At 47.8% G+C, this 27,889-nt stretch overlaps 1 protein-coding gene across 2 annotated transcripts; it reads right to left on the bottom strand.

Moving 5' to 3' along the window:
• Positions 1–1,057: 1,057 nt before the first annotated feature.
• MED8 (mediator complex subunit 8) lies at positions 1,058–27,858 on the bottom strand. 2 transcript variants are annotated; one of them, XM_054037703.1, is made up of 7 exons: positions 27,815–27,858; positions 22,875–22,993; positions 18,989–19,133; positions 15,645–15,785; positions 15,126–15,207; positions 8,578–8,826; positions 1,058–5,723 (listed from the first exon to the last, which is right to left on the bottom strand). In XM_054037703.1, exons 1-7 carry the CDS (start codon positions 27,818–27,820, stop codon positions 5,659–5,661), a joined length of 807 nt encoding a protein of 268 aa, XP_053893678.1. In that variant the 5' UTR covers positions 27,821–27,858; the 3' UTR covers positions 1,058–5,658. The 2 variants fall into 2 exon arrangements, with proteins under 2 accessions (XP_053893678.1, XP_053893679.1); XM_054037704.1 differs by lacking the exon at positions 27,815–27,858 and adding an exon at positions 23,122–23,995.
• Positions 27,859–27,889: the final 31 nt, after the last annotated feature.

Genomic DNA, 27,889 nt, shown 5'->3' with positions numbered 1-27,889 from the left:
AGGGGGAGAATTTATAACAGTCTTCAACTATGCGAAAGGTTGTTATAAAGAGGACTATGATCAATTGTTCTCCATGTCCACTGAGGATAGGACAAGAAATAATTGGTTTAGTTTGCAGCAGGGGAAATTTAGGTTGAGGATACTTAAGCACTGGAGCACGTTACCTACAGAGGCTGTGGAAGAGAAAATTGGAGGTTCTTTAAAATGTATGGTCCCTATCGGTAATCCCCCGTGGGTATGCATGTGGTCCATGCACCTGTACTCAGAGAACTTTGAAAGCAGTGTTCATTGGTCCACGCACACGCCCTTGCTCTCCTTGTGCCTCCAAGGAGATAAAAGGGCAAAGTGGACTAGCCACCTGTCCAGTTCCTTCTCTACTGCAAATCCAATGATGCAAAGCAGAGGGAAAGGAGGGTGGGTAGTGGAATACAGATAGGGACCACACAGCTCAAAGAACCTGCACTTACTATAAGGTAAGTAACTTTCTCTTCTTCTCTGAGGGGTGGACCCTATATGTCCTCCATTGTGGGGACTGACAAGCAGTCAGGATGCAAATGCTATGAAACTTTGTCTCCATGGAGTGTGATGTAAGGTGGATCCACCATCAGTGCTCCAAGATCACTCACTGCTGGAATGATTAATAATCTTTGAAATTATTAATATGGAAAACCACTAATTTAACCATTGTGGCAGGGCACTGCAAGAGAAGCCCTTAATCAGCTCCTGCCACTCCAGGGCTGGGTGAACTGCCCTGTGTTTGCCCGGTAACTGACCACACCTGCCAGCCTCATTAGCAGGACCTATAAGGCTGGAAGGAAGTGAGAGAAAGGGTGTGTGTGTGTGGACTAGGAGTGGGAGGTCAGGCTCAGAGGGAGTAGACGCCTCCTAGTCTGCTGCTGGCCAGGCTTGTGATAGGCCAAGCAGCTGTAAAGCCTGTATATAGCTGGAAATGGATCACAAATAAAGAACATGGGTGTTGCACCAGACTGAAATGCCCCTGATTCATGGAGGAGAGGGCCCAAGGGGCTGAATCCAGAGGGGCGCAGTGTGTACCCCATTACAACCATAAATTCCTTTATTAAATCCAAAGAAACTTATACAATTACTCTAAACATGCCTAAAAAGCCTAAACAATAACCAATGCATCCAAACAGTAACAAAACATGTATCAAGCATTTGATCAAGATACTTACAAATGGGCTACAAGCAAGGAGTGCTTAGACCCATATTGGTCGGCTCCAGCTTGGTCAGGCAGGTATTAGCAATGAACCCTTTAAGAATTTACTATTTATATCTTATAAAACAAGTTATGTCACTGCCAATTACTGACTTCAGCAAAAGACAATTGGAGACAGTTCACCCTTATTTCCAGCCTTAATCCAGGTAAGATTTACAACCTCCTTTCTTTCCCAGGCCTTTCCTCTCTCCTTCTTGCTGTTCAACAGTTTTCCCATTGCACCTGGGTTCACACAAGCATTAACACTGGTGTGTGGGCTGGGGAAGGGAAGGGTTGGCTCATTTAAAGACAGATTCTCTTTGTTTTATTTAAGTCATCTACAGCTTCCCCTATTGGTCAGAGGCCTTCTGTTTAGAAACTTCCCTTTATCTCACTAGTTGTTCTTTGAACCAGACGTCCTCCCTACATTAGTCCTCCTGGCCTTATCACTTAACTTAAGCTAACGTTAATTTTTTAATTTTGTACTTATCCTACACCCACCTCCTGGCTGAGGTTATGGCTACCAGGAATGCAACCTTCATAGACAGGCGAGACACGGAACATGTAGACAGCGGTTCCAAGGGCAGCTTTGTGAGCACCGAAAGAACAAGGGCGTAGGTCCCATTGAGGAGCAGGGTTCCTTACTGGCAGAAAGGTTCTAACTCAGCCATTCCAGAATCAGGCAGTCAGCGGGTGAGCAAAAATTGAGTTCCCATATGAAGGTGGGTGGTATGCACTGATTGGTGCCAGGTCAACTCATAAAGAGCTGATGGAAAGACCAGCTGCTTTGAGGGACAGAAGATGGACAAGAATAAGGGGAATACCTGCAGCCTCTGGGGATATAAGTTGTTGTTGTGCCCAGACAGAGAAACACTTCCACTTGGCTAAGTAGCCTTTCCTAGTGGAATCTTTTCAACTATTAGTAAGGATGCTTTGCATGGCTTCAGAGCAGAAATGTTCTAGAGTTGATGCCCATCCAAAAAAACATGCCTGAGATGGAGTGCTTGGGGGTTGGAATGCTTGATTCTGCCCTTCCCCTAGGTCAGGCTATCGGAAAAGGGCTGAATATTGATCGATGACTAAGATGACAGGAGTACGAGACTCGGGAATCAAAACTGTCTGGTCTAGTTGGGGGCGATGATGATGACTCGTATCTTGTCCTGATGAATCTTCCGCAAGACTCAAGATAGGAGTGGTAAGGGAGGGAAGGCCTAGTTCAGGTGATCTGACCGCAGAAGGAGAGTGTCACCCTACGAATGAAGCCCTAGGGCGCCTCTGGAGCACTATATGTCACACTTCCTGGTTGTTTGAGAGATGAACGGGTCTGTGGTGGGGGTTCTCCATACAGCAAAAATACTGTTTATCACGGAGTCGTGTAGCTCCCACTCATGGTTGATAGCAAAGCGTCTGCTGAGCGTGACCATCAGCTCATTTTGATTCCCTGCAAGGTAAGCTGCCAAAAGCCTCATCTGATTGCTGATGCCCCAGTTCCATGGACTGACTGCTTCTGCACACAGGGATGGATCTCACTGCTCCCTGCTTGTTGGTGTAAAAGATGGTTGTCATATTAGTCGATATTACCAAGACACGGGGACATTGTATGAATAGGAGAAAGGCTTCCACAATTCCATAATGTTTATATACATCCTGGTCTCTCGGGATGTCCAAGTGTCCTGTGCTGTATGACTGTCCATCTGGGCACCAGCCTAAGAGGGAGACATCTGTAATGATCACTGTGCCTGGTGAGGGGGAAAGGAAGGGACACCTATGCATATTTGGTGGGATCCTTCCACCATAGTAGAGATGATTACTATGGTGGGAATATTACTCTTGTGTTCATGGACAGTTTGTTTGAGGAGTACACTGTCTGAAGCCATGCCTGTAGGCAGCGAAGATAGAGTCTGTCAAACGATGTGATGCAAGTGCATGAAGCCGTATGTGCTGAGAGAGAGAGAAATTTTGGTTGATGTTCAAGGGTTGTTCGTGACCTGATCCATAAGGTCATTCATTGCTTGGAACCTGTCCACTGGCAGGTAAGCCCTTGCTGTGACTGAATTTAGTTACACCTTGACAAAGTCTAAAGTCTGTGTTGATATTAGGCCGGCAAACACTGCCTTCAAAATTCTCCAACTCTGGATGCATGCAGCGCACGTGTACCCACAGTGAAATACACAGAAAGGCCAGCACTTGAAGAAGAATCTCTGTTATTGGATGGAAGAGTACAAGGAAACAATGAGACAACACGACTCAGCACACCAACAGCCTAACCTTAGTTAATTTTTTTGTAGGCCTCATGGTAAAGGAGTTTAAGGAGGCATTTATAGGAGGATAATGAAGGGAGCTCCTCCTAAGCCTGAGAGGCAGCATAGGAGAAAGCATGAATATGCGTGTTTGAAAATCAGAATGGATATAAGCAGGGCAAGACAGCATCTGTCAAGGCCAGACAGAAAGATGTGGCAATAATCAAGAGAACGTGGATGACAGTTTTAGCTCTTTGGGTGGACAGAAAAAGGCCTTATCTTAGAGATGTTATGCAGAAAGATTTGGCAAGATTAAAACATAATCCGGATGCCAGGACTTAGACAGGGGTTTGAGTCAAAGATGATGCCCAGGTAATGGGCCCAAGTGACAGGCGGGCGGATGGTGGTGTCACAGAATCATAGAATATCAGGGTTGGAAGGGACCTCAGGAGGTCATCTAGTCCAACCCCCTGCTCAAAGCAGGACCAATCCCCAACTAAATCCATAGTGATCAAGTAAGCAGCTAGTGAGGAGGACATGGGGGGGGAAGGTCAGGAGCAGTTTTAGCCATGTTGAGTTTGAGCTGATGGCTAGACATCCACGAGGAGCTGTCAGAGACAGGCCAATATTTTAAGTCTGGACAGAAGGAGACATGCCTGGAGCAAAGGTAGATCTGAGAGTCATCAGCATCCAGCTGGTAGTTGAACTTGTATTTGTGGATGAGATTACCCTGTATAGATGTGTAGAGGGAGAAGAGGACTAAGGACAGAGCCATATGGAGCCACCATATAATGTTGGAGTGCAGATGAGGATCCCCCTCCAAAGGGCATGTTGAATGTGTGACTAAAGACGTAGGAGGAGAACCAGGAAGGGGCAAAATCACCAAAGCCAAGGGAGGACAGGATTTCCAAAAGAAGAGCATGGTTGATGGTGCCAAAGGTGGCTGACAGATTGAGGAGCTTTGTCTAGGAAGAGGTTATTCGAGACCATGGCAAGAGTGCTTTCAGTGGAGTGTAAGGGCAGAAGCCAGATTGGAGAGGGTCTAGGATGGAACTCCAGACAGCAAGCTCTACACTTTGTGTTAGGAGGACAGACGAGATGATCAACAGTGGTCCCTGCTGGCCTTGATAATCTATTATTTTAGACAGTGTGTTCAATGAGCTTTGTAGATGGAAGGGAGATGGGGCAGTAGTTGGAGAGACAAGTGGGGTCAAGCGAGGGTTTTTTAAAATAGGAAAGACTAAAGCATGTTTGTACTGCGAGAGGAAAGAGCAGGAGGAGAGTGAAAAATTACAGAGAAGAGTGAAAGTTGGTGCGAGGGAGATCAGGAGATGGGATGGGATCAGGGCACGTGGAGCCATTAGATTACAGAACATCTGTGCTTCTGTTCCTGAAGCTCCCTCTGCTGTGACCCTCACAGCATGGCATCTTGAAGGGTGGTACAGGGTTACTCATTTTCCCCTTGGATGGATTTTTTTTCATTCTAGGACTGGTGCCTGGGGAATAGCTATTGTGAGTTTTACAGTAAATAAAAATTCTGCTGCTCATGGCAGGGAGTGCTGTATCCAGGTGAAACCCAACAGCAACTCCTGGATTCAACCTCCATATCAGTATTCAATAGAGAACAAGATGCCATATAAATGGCCAGCTCCATGCCATGTTTAGAGGCAGAGCTGTTCTACAGCCATTCCCAAAGGGAAATGAGGATCAGGCTGCGAGGCTCCTTGGGACCTGACACACAGCCAACAGTGGTCACACTTGGCATAGTACAGGGTCTTTATTCAACAATGGGAGGCAGGGGAAAGGGAGGGGGCAGTGCAACCTTCATGCACCTCCTTACACAGAAGCCAGGAGAAGAGTTTTCTCTGAAGCTGTTCAGGTTCTGCATTTGGATGAACGAAGAGTATGGGCCCCTCCACGCCAGACCAGGTGGGAGACAGGCTTTCCCTTGTCTGGGGAGCTCCCACCCCAAGCACGCGGCCACCAGCAGCTATGCACAAACCCTCCAGCACTGAATAAAACCAGATGGAGGAGACAGCCTGGAGCTCACAGGAGGGGAGAGCCCACCCAGAAATCTCTCTGCTGGGGATGATGAGTGGAGGCTTGAGGGGATCCGACAGGCATGGAAGGAAATCCTGGAGTGGCAATTGGCAGGAACAATGCTAGTGTCGTGTGGTCAGCCAGGACGAGGCTCCTCTCTGCTCATCTCTGGTATGGATGCATTGAGGCAGATTTGATGTTGGTTTTTATGCCACTGGGTATCTTACCTAGAGAAGAAAAAGGAGTCATGCAGTCACTTGATAAGAGAAAGGGTACGTGCAGGACAGCACATCAGTGCAGAAACAGCCCTATTGGGAGCCATCCAGTCCCAACCCCAGGCTCCAGGGCAGGATGGTTAGAACATAAGAATGGACACACTGGGTCAGAATAATGGTCCATCTAGCCCAGTATCCTGTCGGCCAACAGTGGCCAGTGCCAGGTGCTTCAGAGGGAATGAACAGGACAGGGCAATTATCAAGTGATCCTCTCCCGTCATAGAATCATAGAATATCAGGGTTGGAAGGGACCTCAAGAGGTCATCTAGTCCAAGCCCCTGCTCAAAGCAGGACCAATTCCAAACTAAATCATCCCAGCCAGGGGCTTTGTCAAGCCGGGCCTTAAAAACCTCCAAGGAAGGAGACTCCACCACCTCCCTAGGTAACGCATTCCAGTGCTTCACCACCCTCCTAGTGAAATAGTGTTTCCTAATATCCAACCTGGACCTCCCCCACTGCAACTTGAGACCATTGCTCCTTGTTCTGTCATCCAGTTCCAGCTTCTGTCCCATCCTAAATAAACCCTTCCTCTCTCCTTCCTGGTTACACCCTTCATCACGTTTGCAGGCAGGTAGGTTTGCTACCATTGGTCATTATTTTGGCCAAGCAATACATTATAATTTGCTCCGCTATAGCCACTTCACAAGGATCTCAGAGCATTAACGACTAACACTACACTGGGTCTTCCTCAATGTTAATTTAGGGTTAAAGCTGCTGCTCAAAGGTATTTTCCAACAACACTACCAGTGCACATCCAGGAACTCACTAGTAGGCAGAGTTACATCCACACTAGCCTCAACTAACACCTCCTTCCCCAGACGTTATTCCCATCATCCCTGGATTCTGTGGCAGCTTCAAGAATAATTTAAGAAAATTGAGATTTTTAGTGAATTAAATAGGACCATGAGTAATTCAGTCAGCTCAGCTTTCCTTATGATATTTAATTCAGTGGTTTCTGGGCTGCCCTGAATTCAGTGTTGTGTGCTACAGAACTCTGTATTGACACTACATTGTCGTTTCATTCCAGAAGCTGTGGGTAGAAGTGGAGGTTTTGGCAGCTGGGCCCCCCACACCCTTGGAGTAGGAGCGTTTGGAGAAACACATTAACTGGAGGTTTCTGCTAACAGGACCAACCATGAAATCGCTAACAATGCTGACATTTACATTGTCATTGTCAGGGTCCATAATTATCACCCCACTGAGATAAATGAGGCCATTCTACCTCTCTGGGCCATTGTTTCAGGCTGTTTGCTGACCCTGGCAGACACCACTGCACTGGGTATGCTGGGTTATATTTCAAAGGATTCCTTCACAACCATAAAGGCTAGAAATGTGTCTTTTGAATAAAGCGGAGTTTTTGGAGGACACTTACGCATCGCCTGGAATGGATCCTTACACCAAACTTAGCCAGGGTCTGCATCTATGTAACACGTTCTGCTTTGAGCATTCACAGCACTCACGTTCTATTGCTCGGAGTCACGCCCATGGAATGTCTTACCGCTGACTTCAGCATGTCTGGCTAGTAACCAATATGACAATCAAGGTCCAGACACCCCCGGGGAGAACGGGAGTGAGGCACTGATTTACAGAACACGAATACAGCATGCAAAGTATAATGAGTAACATCTTGCATCACAGCTTGTCATGTTCTGAACGTGATGGCCATAATGAAATAGGTATACAGACTGGTTATGAATCTAAGTATTTTTAGCTATAGAAAAATTTGCTAATAACCCGTACTACAACTTCAACTCCACCTCACAGCAAGGAAGGGCACCTCCTAAGGCAAGAGCCTCCATATAATCATCATTGTCCAGCCCAGGAACAGATAATGATGAAAGATGATAGTTAATGGGGAGACATTGAGACATCCCCTGCTATCACCTCAAGAGGGAATTTCCCCAATCTGAATAACCACAAGTCACCATGGTTTTGGGGGAGATCCCTTTAAAAAGGAGGCTTTCATCCAGAAACCGAGGGACACCTCTAGGCAGGAAGCTGTCAGTGAATGCCAGATTCCACCTTTGTACTAGAGAATATAGGTTCGTTTCACCGTTTGTGTCCCTTTGTTGACTCCAGCTCTGAGTTATTTTATGTCAGTTTGGATCGTATTGTGGGTTAACCTAGATCCCCAAGATACCGCAGTCTACTCAGCTACACCCTGGTGTCCTCCACAACTCCACACCCTGGCACTTATTGTAACTCCGTGAGTACGGTTATTCAGCCAGGTTTAAAGTTGTGGGAGTATCAGAGCCACAACAAACTGAATTCTTCTGTTAGGAAAACAGCATCAAATGGAAATAAGATGCAAACAGTGAGGGTAAGTAACCTCTGGAACGTGTTCCCAAGGGACATAAGCAAGTTCTCCATCACCTGGTGTCTCATGACAGGGAGTTTCTGTCTAAACCATCTGCTCTAGCTCAGCCACAGGGCACTGGGCTGGAGACAGGAGTCTCTGGCCTGTGCTATACAGGAGCTCAGACTAGATGGTCACAATGGTCATTTTCAGCCTGAACACCATGAATCTGTGAACAGTTCTGTAATATCTGGATTTTAATAAGGAGAGGTGTCCCTCAAAGCCAGGTCTCTCCAGCTCCATGCCATGGATGCTCTGCTCTCCTTGTCCTGAGCCCCCACTTTGCCCCAAAGAGGTCTCTATCAAAGCCAGGTTTCCCCAGCTCCATACTGCGTATCCCTCTGCTCTCCCTGGCAGCACAGAGAGCGTGGTGCTTGGGGTAGGACAGCTGGCCTTGATGTCCCTCTTTTTCTCTCCACACACCAAGCACTCTTAGGCATTCTTATTTACCTGGCTGGCCTGCCTGTGACATCTGCACTCCTCCAAGCATTGGCTGCTGTTGGCTAGAAGCACTTGACATCTGGACCTGCTGGATGCCTGAAGCCCCTGCTATGATGGCACCGGCACCTGGCTGACTTGCTTGGACAGGTCCCCCTGAGCCTGGAGGCCTCCGGTTCGACAGCCCTTTTCCAAATGCCACGGCTGCCACCAGAGCATTGGTATCAGCAGGGTTGAAAGTCTGCTTGTTTTGCCGTAAACCTGCAGGGAAAGAGAAAATTTCTGGAGCATTTCAACAGCCAAGCCCATTGGACACTTCCCAGGAGACAACCTGGGCTCACTACTGTCCTGTGTCTGTAACGATGAACTTGGTGTGGATACCAGTAGATGAAATAGAATAAGGATGGGCCAGCGTGCTAGTGGCACTCAGGAGACTGAGGCTCTACACCCACCAAGGACTCCTTGTGTGACCTTGTGCAAGTCTTGCCTCAGTTCCCAATCTGTAAAACGGGGACAATAGCCCTGCCCTGCCACACCAGGGTGTATGATGGTAAATTCACTAAAGACCGTGAGGTGCTCAGACACTATGGGACATCTACGATACATCCATGAGGCCCCTTTCTCCAAGATGCCATGCTGTGGACTGGCAGGTAGCTATGGAATAAGATGGCCCAGCCTACCCGGGCTGTTGGAAAATCAAACCTACTTTCAAGAACTGAACATACATGGTTTCAGGTAACAGGGTCATGCTGTGCATGATCAGTCCATGTTGGCCATGGATACTGGAAATACCCAAGATCTGATTTTAAAAACAGTAGACTTCACGTAGAGATAAAAACTAAATTTCCCTGTGCTAATTTCCCCCTACTGTTACTCATACCTTCTTGTCAATTGTTTGAAATGGGCCACCCTGATTACCACTACAAAAGTGATTTTTCCTCCTATTGATAATAGCTCACTTCCACTTTTAATTCAATTGTCTCTTTAGAACTGACCCCCCACTTGGTAAGGCAACTCCCATCTTTTCATGTATAGTTTGAAATGGGCCACTCTGATTACCACTACAAAATTTGTTAAGTCTCTAAGGTACATATTCTGCCTACTGTATTTTCCACTCCATGCATCTGTAATAGGCAGAATATATATACACAGCACATTTATTTGGGCATAAGGTGCCACAAGTACTCCTCGTTGTTGTAATTTTAGAACTGAGACTCCTAATGGCTATAAAATGGTTATTTGCCTGTTCAGGAACTGCTGCCTTTCATCATGTGTTGCACATGTCCATTCCACTTCAGGGTGAGCACATGTGTTCAAGTGCACCAAAGCCAGAGCTCTTTTTCTCATACCAGTACCCGTCAAGCAGCGCATGCACTATCCACATGCTTGTGTTGCTAGCCAATGGTATAAAGGGGTAGAGCTGACCTGACCTTCCCTCAGTTCCTTCTTACTGGAAAATAGTAAGTTGGAGTCTAATATAGAAGGGAGGAGGGTGGGTCAGGGAATAGATGTGTGCAATACAGCTCAAAGAACAATAGTTACAGAACAGGTGAGTAACTGTTTTTTTTTTCTTCTTCAAGTGATTGCTCATGTCCAGTCCACTTCAGGTGCAGTGCAGCAAGGAGGAAGGTTTCAGAGTCTATTTGAACAAGAACTGCAATACAACTTGTCCAGATCTGGCATCTTCCCTTGATGCTTGGAAAATACTATGACTCGGGTACATATTTTCATGTCCAGGTTGCAGCCCTGAAAATGTCACTTATGGGCACCTTACCCAAGGAATGCAGCTGATGCTGCTTGAGCTCTTGTAGAAATGAAGGTTACCCACTTGTAACTGGAGTTCTTCAAGATGGACTCTGCATATTGCCACTCATGGGATATGTTGAGTGATCTGGGGCATGACTAGCTCTTTATGGAAAAGGCTAGCCCATTTAGTCAATTTTATATATTGTCTTTAGGAAACTACAAAGGTTATTGAGATTCGCAGTGTTAAGAGGAAACCACACAACAAAGGCGCTGCCATCTGGGAACTGGTTATCCTAAGAGCTTTGATTTCTTAGATCAGTGGAAATTATACCAGAGCTAAAACAGAGAATTCAGCTGAGTGAAGCCAATGTTTGTTTCTACTTGAGTACATACCTGCTAAACCATAGCACACATGCTACAATCCTCTGACAGACCCTGCTCAGGGAAGCTCAGGCTTCACCATGATGAGAGTGGGTTCCCCCACCTCTTACTGTAATAGTTACATCGGACGCCTCCAAAACAGGTTGGGGAGCGTGTCAACAATCTACTACTATGAATATGTATTTGGCATTTAAACTTCATGGAAACTATGGGATATTACATGCATTGTTTTCACTTATCTGTATCCTGTTATAATGTAATGGCAAACATTTACATTATCATACCTCTGCAACTAAATAAGTGAGAAAGAAGCCTTGTGTAATGCAAACAAAGAATTTTAGCAGGAAAGTACTAATTAGTGTGCATTTGAAGGCAAGTGGTAATTGTGTGTGATAATCAGAGATCCAAGACCCTAAATAGACTCCGGGTGGTGACCCTGTCAGTTTGCTTTCTGTAACAAGAAGCTATAAGTATGGATTCAGGGAAAAATTCTGCAGCTCTGGATGCAAAGCAGGGATCCCAGATAATCTGGTACCTTGAAAAGACTGTTGGGAAACTGGCAGTTTGTTACATCGCTGCCATCATTTGGAATTACCAGACTGTGATTCACCTGTACATAGATTTAACCTGTTTTAACATCTCAATAACTCTCATTTCCTTTTCTTAGCTAATAAACCTTTTGTTAGTTTACTACAGAATTGGCTACTAGTGTTGTCTTTAGTGAGGCATCTAGAAAGCAACATGACCTGGGTGAGTGACTGGTCTCTTGGGACTGGGAGTAACCTGGAATAGTGTGTGATTTTTGGTATGAATGCCCATTTATCACTAAGTTTCAGAGTAGCAGCCGTGTTAGTCTGTATCTGCAAAAAGAACAGGAGTACTTGTGGCACTTTAATAAATTTGTTAGTCTCTAAGTGCCACAAGTACTCCTGTTCTTTTTGCATTTATCACTAAGTCCAGTTTGTCTGGATAACAAGACAGACTGGAGAGTCTCAAGGGGACTGTCAGACTCCATGGAAAGACTGTAATAGCAATCCAGTAGTTCACATTTAGTACCGACTTGGTGAAATATAATTACAGAACATGCCACCAGTTTGGGATATCTGCCCTGAGATAGGCAGTAGGTACTTACGGCTGTGAGCAGTGGTCACTCTAATTTTTCCCACCCATGTGAGAAATTAATTTTGTTATGTCCACCAATATGGAGGTGACATGTGACACATCACCTCCATATTATAGACTCATAGACTTTAAGGTCAGAAGGGACCATTATGATCATCTAGTCTGACCTCCCGCATATTGGTGCACTTAACAAAATTAATGTGGAGGGGTGGGGCCAAGGGGTTCGGAGTGTGGGAGGGGGCTTAGGGCTGGGGCAGAGGGTTGTGGGGTGGGTGAGGGCTCCAGCTGGGGCTGTGGGCTCTGGGGTGGGGCCGCGAATGAGGGGATTGGGGTGCAGGAGGTGGCTAGGGCAAAAAGTTGGGGTGTGGAGGCTGTGGGCTCTGGGCCAAGCTGGGGGAGGGGCTGCTTTCCCTGGAAGCTCTGGTGGGGCAGGGCTGGACCAGGGGAGGGGCGCCTCCCCCCGGCCGCGGCACTTCCGGCGGGCCTGGGCCGGGAAAGGGGCTCCTTTCTCCAGCAGCTCCGGAGGGGCTGGACTGGGGGATCTGTGCATCCCTAAATAGCCAGCTGCATGGCCGCGCAACTTACAGGGATCTTAGGTTGTGAGCCACTCCAGGCAGCATGACAAAGACTATGTGAGATACAACTGAGGTCGGAATCTGAAGCAGAGAGAAAGATTAAATTAGTCTTTCTTGGAGACCCTATAGGTGTCTTCGGAGGTGGAGCTAAGAAGTCAGATGATCTTCATGAAGACCGATGCAAAAAATTAATTTAGTTTCTCCGTGATGGCCTTATTGTCCTTTTACTTTGTTGTTTAGCCACAGTGGCACTTTTTTTGTTCTCTTACTATGTTCTGTAATTTGGGGTATACATTTAAGCTGAGCCTCTAATATGGTGTCTTTAAGAAGTGTCCATGCAGCTTACAGGGATTTCACTTTTAGCACTGTATCTTTCAATTTCAGTTTAACTTCCTCATTACTGTGTAGTTCCCCTTTCTGAAATTAAATGCTACAGTGTTGGGCTGCTGTGGTATTTTCCCCACCACAGGGATGTTAAATTTAATTATATTATGGTCACTATTACCAAGTGGCCCAGCTATATTCACCTCTTGGACCAGATTCTGTGCTCCACTTAGGACTACATCATGATAGAAAGAACCAGAAGAGATGAAGTGCTCAATTTAGATGGATATTTTGGATTCTTTGGATACTTTACATTGGTAAGATACAGGGCTATTATGTTTTTAGCCTGCGGATCCTTAGCCAACGTTGGACCCACACTGAATTCACAAACCAAGGGATCTGATGAATAACCTGAAATGGGAAAACTTTTCCAGCTCCGAGGTACGTTTCATCTTGGCTTTCTGTTTGCTTGAACTGATGTCCCCAGGTCTGACATGATGTCAGGGGGTTTAAGTCCTCTGTCCTGAAGGGTCTCAGTAGAGGGCTGTACCTTTCTGGCAACGGGGTCTGAATGTTTAGCTACTGAATGCTCGGTTGCCTTGGAACTAGAGCTCAGTGCAGAGGCTGATGCCTTCGGCGTAATTGACTTCCTCAATCCAGAAATGCCTGGGGCTGATTTAGGCCACCTGTTTTTTCCCTCAGATGATTCTGATACCCCTTTGGAATCGGGGGTAACAGTCAAAACTTCTTGTAATAAGAGGGCTTGAAATCTTTTGTCTCTCCTGCTGGACATGGGGAGTGAATGTGCGACAGACAGCATAACAGGAAGAACAGGAGTACTTGTGGCACCTTAGAGAACAGGAAGGACGGTGTCTTTTCTCTAGGCATTTGAAACCCCTGGTGTGGGCATCCAAAGCTAGGGGCAGAGCATGGAACACAACACACATCTTTTAAAGCCACGCTTCTTTGACCCCACCACGGACACTAGTACTGTCATTAGACACTAACACCTAGACTAATGCTATTTACTATGAACTACTGGCTAACAAACTAAACTGACTGACTACCCTAAGAGAATAAAGGCGCTTATCAAACTATTACAGATCCACAAGATCCGGAGAATGTCCATATCCGTCCCAGTGCTGCACTTGGAAGGAAACGAGATGGTTGGGTTGAGCTGTCTCTTTGTGCTAATACTTTTGTTTCCCTTTTATCTAAACCAACCTAGTGCTGCGTCTGAGCTGAAGTGATTGTTAACTCCAGTTAAAGCAGCGAACGGCGATTTTGTCTCTTTAGAGGAGCAACAAACGTGTCCCCAGAGCGGGCTGGGGCATTCAGGCCAGACGGTTTTGGGGTGCTTTGGGCCTGGGGGGGGGGGGGGGGTGTTGAGGTCAAGGCCGGGGAAGACCAGAGTGGGGGCTGCTGGAGTCAGATCGCTGAATCAGGGCTGCAGAGCACACACACTCGGGGCACTGCATGCTTGTCTGGTGGCTGTTGGTCTGCAGGCTGAGAGTCACAGCAGCAGAGCAGAGTAACAGGGCCTCTCCCTGGCCTGGGCGGAACCCCAAAATGTGACAGCCCCTAATAACGAGTCGATAACAGCAAAGCAAATACCTTAGCCCCCCCTCACCCCCACCCTACATTCTGGGCTTCCCAGGGTGTCCTGTCTGCTACACGTCTGTCTTGGTTAGATGACAAGCCCTCTGAAGCAGAGAAAACCTATATTTTGGATCTTGGACAGCACCACTCACAACATCAGCACGGAAAAAACAAGAACTAGCAGCCTGCATGGAGCAGTGCTGTTTATGCAGACAGAAGCGTGGCAGGAGATAAAATGCAAGGGTGCTCAACACTGTGTCACAAAGTGAGACAGAGCAGGCTGCTGCATGTCTTGAAACACACCTTTAATCACAGGGCACGAACAACCCAAGGGCAAAGCTACCAGCTGGCACATTCTCGACTCATTCAGAACATGGCTAAGGGGTTTCTTGTTTTCTTCTGTATTTGCATGGTCATTCTAATTAAATTATGCTGATTAAGATACTTGTGTTGGCAAACTCCAGGAGCAGCATTTAGGGTCACCTAGAGGGATGTAAAGTGAAGCTGCAGAGATGGCCAGAATGACATTCCTGATAAGATCAGAACTCACCTGAATGATGCTAGTTTGGATCAATTAGATTTCCCTAAAGCACAGAATACCTAATGCCTGGCACAAAGGAAACCCATCTCACGCCGTCTGGATTCCTTTCTAAAAAATGGGTCTCCTGGCTCAGCCTCTCCTCCCTCCGCCCATCCCGAACTCTTCTCCCATAAGGCCCTTCTGCTATCCCCATGCTCTATGGTTTGTGTTCGACTTGGCCTCTCAAGCCTTCCCCTTGGACTCTGTACCCCACCTCCACCCCAGTGCCATACCTCCACTCTCAGACTCTCGCTCCTCCTTGCTGATTTTCTCCAGCAGATTTGAGCACATTTTGTTCAGGCTCTGGATCTGTTTCTGCAAAGTGAAAATAATGAGAAAATGCAAGGACATCTCCAGCATGGTACAGGACAGTGAGGTTAGTGTGTAAAACCTTTCCCAGCAGCTGTGTGACTGAGTGCAGGCATTTAGGGAGCCTGGGTCCAATAAAAGGTTGGCCGGGAACAGCCATGTGAACGACTGTGTACTCCTCATCTCTGCTGATCAAACAGCAATTCCTACAGAATGGGAAGTGGTTACGGTGCTGTCACTTTAGGAGGAGGTGGAGCCCTATGGTCTGGGGCAGCTGGAGAAATCACAGAAGGGAAAAGGGAGAAGGGCCTAGAAGAAAAGCAAATTGCAACCAGGACAGAATGGCAGGATGTAGCAACTCAGGAGCGAGACAGAGAAATGGGGAGCCTGCACCTGTTCTCTGGGTTGAAGGTGGGTGCAGCACCTAGCTGTTCCTCCCCTACCTGTGCCACATCAGAGCTGATTCGAGTTGCATCTGTGATCAGCTGCTTCTCCTGCTCCTCCACCTCAGGGTCGGGCTTGGTACGGAGGTGGTCCGGCACCACCTCATGGCTGAAGACTGGCACACGCCCTTCTGTCTGTCGCTGGAACAATTGGAGAATCTGTGCTCAGAGCCCAACCCTCCAGCACAGCAGTCACACAACTGGAGCAAAGAACACTGGCTAGGAAGCTAGAGCCCTACTAACATAGAATCATAGAATCATAGAATATCAGAGTTGGAAGGGACCTCAAGAGGTCATCTAGTCCAACCCCCTGCTCAAAGCAGGACCAATTCCCAGCTAAATCATCCCAGCCAGGGCTTTGTCAAGCCGGGCCTTAAAAACCTCCAAGGAAGGAGACTCCACCACCTCCTTAGGTAACGCATTCCAGTGTTTCACCACCCTCCTAGTGAAATAGTTTTTCCTGATATCCAACCTGGACCTCCCCCACCGCAACTTGAGACCATTGCTCCTTGTTCTGTCATCTGCCACCACTGAGAACAGCCGAGCTCCATCCTCTTTGGAACCCCCCTTCAGGTAGTTGAAGGCTGCTATCAAATCCCCCCTCATTCTTCTCTTCTGGAGACTAAACAATCCCAGTTCTCTCAGCCTCTCCTCATAAGTCATGTGCTCCAGACCCCTAATCATTTTTGTTGCCCTCCGCTGGACTCTTTCCAATTTTTCCACATCCTTCTTGTAGTGTGGGGCCCAAAACTGGACACAGTATTCCAGATGAGGCCTCACCAATGTCGAATAAAGGGGAACGATCACGTTCCTCGATCTGCTGGCAATGCCCCTACTTATACAGCCCAAAATGCCGTTAGCCTTCTTGGCAACAAGAGCACACTGTTGACTCATATCCAGCTTCTCGTCCACTGTGACCCCTAGGTCCTTTTCAGCAGAACTGCTACCTAGCCATTCGGTCCCTAGTCTGTAGCAGTGCATGGGATTCTTCCGTCCTAAGTGCAGGACTCTGCACTTGTCCTTGTTGAACCTCATCAGGTTTTTTTCTGCCCAATCCTCTAATTTGTCTAGGTCTCTCTGTATCCGATCCCTACCCTCTAGTGTATCTACCACGCCTCCTAGTTTAGTGTCATCTGCAAACTTGCTGAGAGTGCAGTCCACACCATCCTCCAGATCATTAATAAAGATATTAAACAAAACCGGCCCCAGGACCGACCCTTGGGGCACTCCACTTGAAACCGGCTGCCAACTAGACATGGAGCCATTGATCACTACCCGTTGAGCCCGACGATCTAGCCAGCTTTCTATCCACCTTACAGTCCATTCATCCAGCCCATACTTCTTTAACTTGGTGGCAAGAATACTGTGGGAGACAGTATCAAAAGCTTTGCTAAAGTCAAGAAATAACACATCCACTGCTTTCCCCTCATCCACAGAGCCAGTTATCTCATCATAGAAGGCAATTAGGTTAGTCAGGCACGACTTCCCCTTCGTGAATCCATGCTGACTGTTCCTGATCACTTTCCTTTCCTCTAAATGTTTCATAATTGATTCCTTGAGGACCTGCTCCATAATTTTTCCAGGGACTGAGGTGAGGCTGACTGGCCTGTAGTTCCCCGGATCCTCCTTCTTCCCTTTTTTAAAGATGGGCACTACATTAGCCTTTTTCCAGTCATCTGGGACCTCCCCGATCGCCATGAGTTTTCAAAAATAATGGCTAATGGCTCTGCAATCTCACCCGCCAACTCCCTTAGCACCCTCGGATGCAGCGCATCCGGCCCCATGGACTTGTGCACGTCCAGTTTTTCTAAATAGTCCCGAACCACTTCTTTCTCCACAGAGGGCTGGTCACCTTCTCCCCATGCTGTACTGCCCAGTGCAGCAATCTGGGAGCTGACCTTGTGCGTGAAGACAGAGGCAAAAAAATCATTGAGTACATTAGCTTTTTCCACATCCTCGGTCACTAGGTTGCCTCCCTCGTTCAGTAAGGGGCCCACACTTTCCTTGATTTTCTTCTTGTTGCTAACATACCTGAAGAAACTCTTCTTGTTACTCTTAACATCTCTTGCTAACTGCAACTCCAAGTGTGATTTGGCCTTCCTGATTTCACTCCTGCACGCCTGAGCAATATTTTTATACTCCTCCCTGGTCATTTGTCCAATCTTCCACTTCTTATAAGCCTCTTTTTTGCGTTTAAGATCAGCAAGGATTTCACTGTTTAGCCAAGCTGGTCGCCTGCCATATTTACTATTCTTTCTACACATCGGGATGGTTTGGTCCTGCAACCTCAATAAGGATTCTTTAAAATACAGCCAGCTCTCCTGGACCCCTTTGCCCTTCATGTTATTCTCCCAGGGGATCCTGCCCATCTGTTCCCTGAGGGAGTCAAAGTCTGCTTTTCTGAAGTCCAGGGTCCATATTCTGCTGCTCTCCTTTCTTCCTTGTGTCAGGATCCTGAACTCGACCATCTCATGGTCACTGCCTCCCAGGTTCCCATCCACTTTTGCTTCCCCTACTAGTTCTTCCCTGTTTGTGAGCAGCAGGTCAAGAAAAGCTTTGCCCCTAGTTGGTTCCTCCAGCACTTGCACCAGGAAATTGTCCCCTACGCTTTCCAAAAATTTCCTGGATTGCCTGTGCACCGCTGTATTGCTCTCCCAGCAGATATCAGGGTGATTAAAGTCTCCCATGAGAACCAGGGCCTGCGATCTAGCAACTTCTGCTGTTTTTTGCTCAATTTGCTGTTGAGGGATTTTGATCTACAGAGCATTAAAAGGTTTGGGTCCTATCTAATTATCTAATTAGGTTCTTAAACTACGCCTGTCCTCATGGTATCCAAACATTCTAGGGGCTACCCGAGATCCCTCTTCTCTCCCAAGGCGATTCCTGCCATGACTGCCCGTTTAGCTGGGATGCTTGTGCTAACAGCCCCCACATTTCAATATCGGGGGGCCTGGGAGTTCTTAGTGGCGTGTCTTGGACTGTGGAATTTACTTCCCTATTGGTCAGTTAGCCGAGGACACGGTGCAAGAGGCAGTCAGTGGGGAGGCCTGTCAGTACAGGGGATCTCTTTCTGGGGGCCTTGGCTGCACGGTGACTGCATTTTCACAAAGAGGAACAAGGAATATAGACTGTACCAAAGTGCAAGTTCGCAGGTGAAACCTCTCCACACAGCAGCTCTGGGATGAGCTACCCCTCCCCCAAAGTGTTCATTCCCCTCTTCCTTCTGTGGAAAGGCTGTGTGTGTTAAGCATTAGGAGGTTGTAGGTGAGTTGGAGCTAGTGCCTGAAGCACATTCCAGCGCTCCATGGGCATCTCTCAGCAGAGCAGAGCTGCCAGGTTCTTACCATGATCTCCTCATCACGGTCTGGAGATAGCACCAGGGGGATGATGACCTGGTTGCGCATTAGGGGCGTCTTCTCATGCTTCAGCACTTTGTTCAGCGTGTTCAACTGGCCTGAGAGCAGTGCAAAACTGTCCAGTACTGAGGGCCTGGGAAGGGAAAGGCGATGAGTGAGACCAGGGAACGGATGCAGGAGACAGAGAGAGCTCTTTCACCGCTCAGCCGCAGCTCGTCATCCACTCGTCTCTGCAAGGCCCCCAGACCCAGGGGCAGAGCAGGCTGGGGGAGGAAGGGTGGTCTCTGGTATTTGTGAAAGAAGCCTGCCTCAAAGCAGGGACTAATAACTCCCCCTCCCCCTGTATGATGCCATGGGTGGTGCCATTCCCAGCACCACTGGAAGGGAAAAGGGGGAGGAGATGCCTGTAGGTTTTAAATTACATGCACAGAAAGAGATGCAGTTTTCCTCATCGCTCATTTCCCATTGTGATCCGTATGGCAGTGCCTGAGACACCCTTTAACTTCTACCCAGCACCTGGCACTAGGAGTAGAGAACGTGCTCATGGTTTGGCTGTTGAGATTAAGAGCCAACGAAGTAGAAAATGTTTCAGGTGGGAAGTTTGCTTAATAAATACCATCAGCAAAGCCCCCTTCAACTTCCTTTGATTTCTTGGAAAATCATCAGGGAGGTTCTGACAATTTTGCAGGCCTTTTACAATGCTGTGTATAAACAGTGACTCTCTCCAATGCTTCACTGTAGTAGCTGACATTAAAGAGAGACTGCATAGTTTAGTTAGCAGCTCAGCCATTTTGTCCTGAATGTCCTTCAGAAGGTGAATGTCATTATGTGATTGACATCAAAAACCTCTAGGCAAATGCACAGCAACGTCAAACAACAAATGCAAGAGCTATGTTTTTGCAGGGGTCAGGTGGCATAGCTGGCAAGACCAAGAAATGTGGAACAATTTACTTATCGTATAGTAAATGGGGGTTTTCAAGATGTCTTCTCCAAGTGGATCCCACTCAAGGTGTGCTTGGGGAGCCATGCACACAGTTTCATGCACGAGGCCCAAGCGCATCATGTAAGATCCACATGGACAAAGATTCAAAGCAATAACTACAATTTTTACTGCCACACATAGGGTGGGGCTGGCCTGGGTCAGATACAGAGAAAGATATCGTGGCCCTAATCAGGAGCAGTAAAAGAATGAGATGGATCTGGTCTCTCTCAGATCTCAGTGTGATTCTGTCCCTGGCTGCGATTAAGGAGCTCAAGGCTCCGTTGAAGTTCCCGATTTGACGACGATCCCAGTCTCCCTTGGAATTGTACCTGCCTCAGTTTGGTACCAAGGACCTGCAGGCCAGTGCCGAACCAAGGATGCAGCTCAGAACTGAGGATAGATTATACAAGGCCTCGTACATTGCCTTTGCTAGAACCCCTATGGAGGATGACTGCTGGTGGTATGGGCAGACAGATCTGAAAGCCATCTCTAGGCAGGGATAAAATCCAGCTGGATCTTTCCTTTCAGTGAACTTTCAGATCTGAGAATGCTGAGAAGCCTGACCAGATCCACCTGTCTGTGCCTTTGCATATTCATTCATAGATTCACAAATTCCAAGGCCAGAAAGGACCATTGTGATCATCTAGTCTGACCTCCTGTACAGCACAGGCCAGAAAACTGCCCCAAAATAATTCCTAGAGCACATCTTCTAGATAAACATTCAATCTCGATTTAAAAATTGCCAGTGACAGAGAATTGACCGAGATGTTTGGTAATTTTTTTCAATGATTAAATACTCTCACTGTCAAAAATTTACACCTTATTTCCAGTCTGAATTTGTCTAGATTGTATCAGCCATTGGATCGTGTTCGACCTTTCTCAGCTAGACTGAAGAGCCCATTATTAAATATTTTTTCCCCATGTAGGTATTGTACTTATAGTCTGTAAATCAGTCCTTAACCTTCTCTTTGTTAAGATAAATAGATTGAGCTATTTTAGTTTATCACTATAAGGCAGGTTTTCTAATCCTTTATTCATTCTTGTGGCTCTTCTCTGACCCCTCTCCAATTTATCAACATCTTTCTTGAATTGTGGGCACTAGAACTAGACATAGTATTCCAGCAGCGGCCACAACAGTGAAAAATATAGAGGAAAAATAAACTCTTTTACCCCTATTTAAGACTCCCCTGTTTATTCATCCCAGGATAACATTAACTCTTTTGGCCACAGTACTGGGAGCTCATGTTCAAATGCTTATCCACCACGACTGCCAAAATTTTTTCAGAGTCACAGCTTCCCAGGATAGAGTCCCCCGTTCTGTAAGTATGGCCTATGTTCCGTTCCCAGATGTATCCATTTAGCTGTATTAAAACACACATTCTTTGTTTGCGCCCAGCTTAACCAGCAGATCCAAATCACTCTGAATCAGTGACCTGTCCTCTTCATTATTTACAACTTCCCCTAATTTTGGTGTCATATGCAAATTTTATCAGTGATGATGTTGTGCTTTCCTCCAGCTCAGATACAAATGTTAAACAGCGTAACAAATCCCTGCGAGACACCACTGGAAACACATCCACTTGATGATCATTACAATTACCTTTTGAGACCTATCAGTTAGCCAGTTTTTAACCCATTCTATGTATGCCACTTACATTTTATATCCTTCTAGTTTTTTTTGTTTTGTTTTTTTCCGGGCAAAATGGTGTGCAGTACCAAGTCAAACACTTCACAGAAGTCTATTTATATTACGTCAACACAAATCCCTTTATCAACCAAACTTGCAATCTCATCAAATAGAGATGTTAAGTTAGTTTGACAGGATCTATTTTCCATAAACCCATGTTCATTGGAATCAGTTACATTGCCTTCCTTTAATTCTTTATTAATTGAGTCCTATATATGGAAATGCTCCTTCCTTTCCTTGGGGGTGGACATTCCTTTCCATAAGGACTAACTCACAAGACAAGGTCACATTTCAGAGTATATGCACTACTGAACTGTGTAGGGTAACTCTATTCTTTCTAGGGTCTTACACCGTGCCCATCACCATGGCATCTGAATGTGTAAAATGTGGCCATTTTTAGAAGTGGGAAAAGTGGGGAGTTCACACTCCGTGACCTCAGAAACACCAGAGAGGATTGTGCTCAAACTCTCCTATGAAGTTAATCTCTGGGCAAAGACCAAACCTTTGAAAAGTCATGACAGCATATAGGGAGAGATGTGTCTCCCTCAAACACTTCAATACTGTGGTGATAGGTGCTGCATAAAAACCCTAGGACAAAGACCCAAACTGAGATTTAGAAATCAATTGCAACACTGGACTAACAAGCAAGAAAACCACCCACATTAGATCAGATGACAGAACCAGACCCTTTCTAGAGCGAAGAATATCGTGCACGACCATCCCTACATTCCCTAGAAGTTCTATGGCCTGTACTATATAAGAGGGTTGAGTAGATGATCACAGTGGTTCCTTCTGGCCTTAGAATCTATACAGAGCAAGGGGGGGGTCCCTGCTTACTCCATTCCTGACTGGTTCCGAAGCACACTTTGCTCAGGAACCAACACAAGGAGCAGGCACCTCTGTAGTTTGCACTCCTTCTACAAGGCTTGTGGCTGCTTCTTTTTTTCAGAAGATCATCTGCCAAACCCAGTGCGTGGGCACCTCCCCTCCAAAATCACCTGACAGTCATGTGGCAACACCAGCAATTGCTAACATGAAAAGTAAATATTAAGAAAAGATTTTTTGGGTGGGGATTCTTTTCATGGGATTTAGCAGCTGAAAATAAGGTCTCTGTGAACCCCAACAAGCAGAATGTAGAGCACATCTTGCACAACAGGCAGATTAGCCATGACACCCCACACTCGCAAACATGCACACCCTCTTACCAGGTGAGCCGGTCATACTCATTCTCTAGCTTATAGATGAAGCTGACCAAGGAATTCTTCAGGTCAGCCACCTGGCTAATAAGCGCCTCCAGGGACAATTCGAGCTGCTTCTCCTCCCTCTGCAGAAAGTGGGAAAGAGAGGAGTTAGGACAAGGCCTAGTGCTCTCCTCAGCCCCAGAAATGCACAGAGGTTACCAGATACAAATATATGCATCGCCCCACTCCCCCTTAGCAGATAGAGCAATACCATTCTTCCAGGAGAGAAACATGCTGGAGATAAAATGCCCGGGGTTTCTTCTGTCACAGCCCCATTTCCCTTCGGCCAGGAACTCAGTCTCGTGCAGCTCACAGGCAGCTGGTCTCCCCTGGATTTCCTAAGCACCACTCGACCTGACCCCCTTAGGTACCCACCTCAGACTCAGGTACCAGCCTCTTTCCCTCACCCGCTGCCTTTGGTCTCACACTGACCACTTGTAATCTCCAGTGGCCATGGAACCTGTAGGCTCCCACGTTTCGTCTGCCATTTTTAATTTGTGGCTGGTGCTCAGACACTGCGGTGGTTAGGGTCATACAAGTACCTAGACCCACAAAGAGAGTTGACTACTGCCTTTCATTTCGAAGTGTTTCATACCGACATACAGCCATCTCACGGACATCCTTTGGGATGGAGGGTGGCAGACAACTGGGGCACAGCATGCCACCTAACAGATGGGTGAGCATCTGCAACCTAGGAAGCTGGGTCAAACCCCGGACTCTTACAAAAAGCACCCTAGGATTTTGGCTACTATATGTTACTTACACAGTAGCAGAGTTGCACAAAATTCTTTATGAAACACAGTTGGACTAGGTCCCTGCCCCAATAATTTACCAATGTAAACCACAAAGAGAATAATAATACGCCAAGGAGGGTGGGAGAGAGCAAACAATGGGAAGGGAATGCTGATTGGGAAAGCAGATCATGACACAGTCTTTTTACAGGCATGGCTCTCACCACACCCTTCCTGTCTCAGAGCAACCATCCTTCTCCATCCTCCTCCCTTCCCCCCCACCGGGTCCATCTTCCCATCCTGGTTACCATCCCCCCTCTACGGTTCCCACCAGCTCTACTCATCCCATTCCAATCTACCACTCCTCCCACCACCACAAATCCAGATCCCACATCCACATCCTTCTCTACGACCTCCTCCTCCTCCTCACCTCTGCTGACATTTGCACCAGCCCTGGTCCTCCCTCCATCCCTACCCGCTCCACCTCCCACACACATCCACCATCACTTCTGGCCCCTCATGGCACCATTCCCAACCTCATACCTATTCTCCTCCACTCCCATGCCCTACCCTCTCTCTTTTTGGAACACCACACCATTTCTAAAAAGATCACAGCCATCCACAAACTCTTCATATCTCCCTCCTACCAGCTCCTGGTTCTCACAGAGACCTGGATCCCTTCGTCTCATCCAGCCTTTGCAGCTGCCCTCTTATGAGGCCCCTCCTTCTCTTACATTTCCCACCCTGGATCAGATCGTAGTGGAAGTGTTGGACCTCTCCTCTCCTGCTCCTACAGCTTCCATCCTCTCCTTCCTCCCCTACTTTGAACAGCACTGCATGTGCCTCTTCTCTCCTCTCCCATGCCACCGTGCTCTCATCTACCATCAACTTCGCTCCTCCCCATCAGCCTCCCTCTGGCTCTCCTTCCTCTCCTGGCAATCTCCCACATTCATCCTCAGTGACTTCAACGTCCATGTTGATAACCCATCCAACCTCTCAGCTGCACATTTCCTTACCCTTCATTCAACCTGCAGCCCTGGTGCAACTCTTGTACTCACCAAAAGGGCCATTCACTTGACTCAGTCTTCACCAAGCACTGCTCTTTCTAACTGTTGCGTTCCCTCTCTCTGACCATCACCAGCCCTCTTACAGCGCCACCCATCAGCCCTGCCCTCCCGCCCTGGCACTCGCCTTTTCTGTTTGCCTCCAGCCCACCAGCGCTTCTCCTTTGCTCTCAGCCCTCTCCTCCCTTCATAGGATTGTTGATTCCCTCCAGGCTTCACTCACCTCCACCCTTGATTCTTTCGACCCTCTCTCTCATCACAAGGTCCACCTTGCCAATCCCCAACCTTGGCTCACCCCCAACATCTGTTTCCTCTGTGCCCGCTCTCACACTGCAGAGCATCTCTTATGGATGAGCAGGCTGACTTCCTCCACTACAAATCTGTTCTCACCCGTTTCAGTTCTGCCATCTTCCTAGCTAAACAACATTACTTCTTCAACTTCACTGACTCCTATGGCTGCAATGCCAACTGCCTTTTCACCACCTTGGACTCAGGCTTTGTCTACACTAGCACTTTTGTTGACAAAACTTTTGTGGGTCGGGGTGTGAAAACACACATCCCTTACTGACATAAGTTTCACTGACAAAAGCACCAGTGTGGACAGCACTATGCTGGCAGGAGACACTCTCCAGCTGACATAGCTACCGCTGCTCGTTGGGGGTGGTTTAATCATGCCGGCAAGAGAGTGCTCTCTTCCCCCGGCGTAGAGCGTCTGCATAGGAGCTCTTACAGCGACGCAGCTGCAGCGATGTAGCTGTGCCGCTGTAAGGTCCATAATGCAGACATGGCCCCACTCTTCAAACACACCCCTTCTCCTGCCACAGGCTCTCACCAATTTTGTTGACGAAATACGACATGACCTTCCCCCTCCCCTCAGCTTGCCTTTCCCTTCACCCTTCCCCTCCAACATCTCTACTTCTGCACTGTCACACATACAAAAGTGTCTCATCTGCTCTCTTCCTCTAACCCCTCCACTTGCCCCAGTGAACCAGGGATAGCTCAGTGGTTTGAGCATTGGCCTGCTAAACCCAGGGTTCTGAGCTCAATCCTTGAGGGGGCCCACTTAGGGATCTGGGGCAAAATCAGTACTTGGTCCTGCTAGTGAAGGCAGGGGGCTGGACACGATGACCTTTTAAGGTCCCTTCCAGTACTATGAGATAGGTATAGCTCCATATATTATTTATTATTATTTATCTCCTGATCTCCCTCACTGCCCACTCTGATCCTCACCCTCACTTTTCTCCTTAAACTCTCATTATTCTAAAGCTCTTTCCTCTCTCACAATACAAACATGCTTTAGTCTCTCCCATCTTAAAAAAACAAACAAACCACCTGTAACCTCACTTGCCTCTCCAACTACTTCCCCGTCTCCTAGCTCATTGAACATGCTGTCTACAGTCACTGTCTGAGCTCTTCTCCTCCAATTCCATGTTAGACCCTCTCCAATCTGGCTTCCACCCCTTGCGCTCCACTGAAATCACTCGCCCTCTTAGTTGCCCTTTTCTGAACTTTTTCTAATGCCAGTATATCTTTTTTGAGATGAGGAGACCACATCTGTACGCAATATTAAAGATGTGGGTGTACCATGGATTTATATAAGGGTAATAAGATATTCTCCATCTTATTCTCTACCCCTTTTTTAATGATTCCTAACATCCTGTTTGCTTTTTTGACTGCCGCTGCACACTGCGCGGATATCTTCAGAGAACTATCCACGATGACTCCAAGTTTCAGAGTGGTAGCCGTGTTAGTCTGTATCAGGAAAAAGAACGAGGAGTACTTGTGGCACCTTATTTGTTAATCTCTAAAGTGCCACAAGTACTCCTCGTTCTTTTTGATGACTTCAAGTTCTCTTTCCTGATTAGTTGTAACTAAATTAGCCCCCAACATATTGTATGTATAATTGGGATTATTTTTTCCAATGTGCATTACTTTACATTTATCTACATCAAATTTAATTTGCCACTTTGTTGCCCAATCACTTAGTTTTGTGAGATCTTTTTGAAGTTCTTCAGTGTCTGCTTTTTTGGTCTTAACTATCTTGAGCAGGTGGCAAACTTTGCCACCTCACTGTCTACCCCTTTCTCCACATCATTTATGAATAAATTGAATAGGATTGGACCTAGGACAGACCCTTGGGGAACACCACTAGTTACCCCTCTCCATTCTGAAAATTTATCATTTATTCCTACCCTTCGTTCCCTGTCTTTTAACCAGTCCTCAATCATGAAAGGATCTTCCCTCTTATCCCATGACAACTTAATTTACGTAAGAGCCTTTGGTGAGGGACCTTGTCAAAGGCTTTCTGGGGCAGGGGCTGCCAGCAGCAGGGCCCCAGGGCTGGATGGAGGTGAAGTAACCGTGCTGCTCCTACCGCAGGACCCTCCAGCTCTATCAGCCACAGCCCCCCTCCAGCCATGCCCCACCCCCCTGTCTCACACAGTGCCACCTCCAGCTATGCCCTGCCCCCTCCATCTCCCATAGCCCCCCACAGCCATGTCCCGCCCCCCTCCGTCTCACACAGCACCCCCTCCAGCCATGCCCCACCCCCCTCCCACAGCACCCCAGCCTTGTGCCATCCCCCTCCGTCTTACACAGCCCCCCACACCACACCCACAGCCATGCCCCGCCCCCTCCATCTCCCACAGCCCCCCCGCCATGCCCCGCCCCCTCACACAGTACCCCAGCCATGCCCTGCCCCCTCCATCTCCCCCAGCCATACCCCGCCCCCCTCACACAGTACCCCAGCCATGCCCCGCCCCCTCCATCTCCCACAGCTCCCCAGCCATGCCCCGCCCCCTCCATCTCACACAGCACCCCCTCCAGCCATGTCCCATCCCCCTCCATCTCCCACAGCCCCCCCAGCCTTGTCCCATCCCCCTCCGTCTCATACAGCCCCCCCAGCTATGCCCCCCTCCGTCTTACACAGCCCCCCACACCACACCCACAGCCATGCCCCGCCCCCTCCGGCTCCCCCAGCCCCCCCAGCCATGCCCCACCCCCTCCGTCTCCCCCAGCCATGCCCCGCCCCCGAGGGACACGTTCACGCGGACTCCGAGTGCGCGGCCGCCTGTGGCGATGACCCGCCCCTCGGCTGAGTCCCGCGCACCTGCATGGCGGCGCCTCCAGCTCTTCCCGACGCGCGGGGGGGGCCTGGCGCGGCTCCCTTCTACTTCCGGGTCAC

Source organism: Malaclemys terrapin, chromosome 8 (assembly GCF_027887155.1).
Source record: "Malaclemys terrapin pileata isolate rMalTer1 chromosome 8, rMalTer1.hap1, whole genome shotgun sequence".
Taxonomy (NCBI): Eukaryota; Metazoa; Chordata; order Testudines; family Emydidae; genus Malaclemys; species Malaclemys terrapin.
This window is presented reverse-complemented; position numbering and strand designations above follow the sequence as displayed.

Excerpts from the sequence above, each read along its gene's own strand:
- MED8 (XM_054037703.1), bottom strand. Across the intron at positions 19,134-22,874 it reads GAGTATGACCGGCTCACCTG|GCCCTCAGTACTGGACAGTT; the intron begins GTAAGAGGGTGT and ends TTCCCTTCCCAG. Across the intron at positions 15,208-15,644 it reads TCAGCTCTGATGTGGCACAG|AAACAGATCCAGAGCCTGAA; the intron begins GTAGGGGAGGAA and ends TTCACTTTGCAG.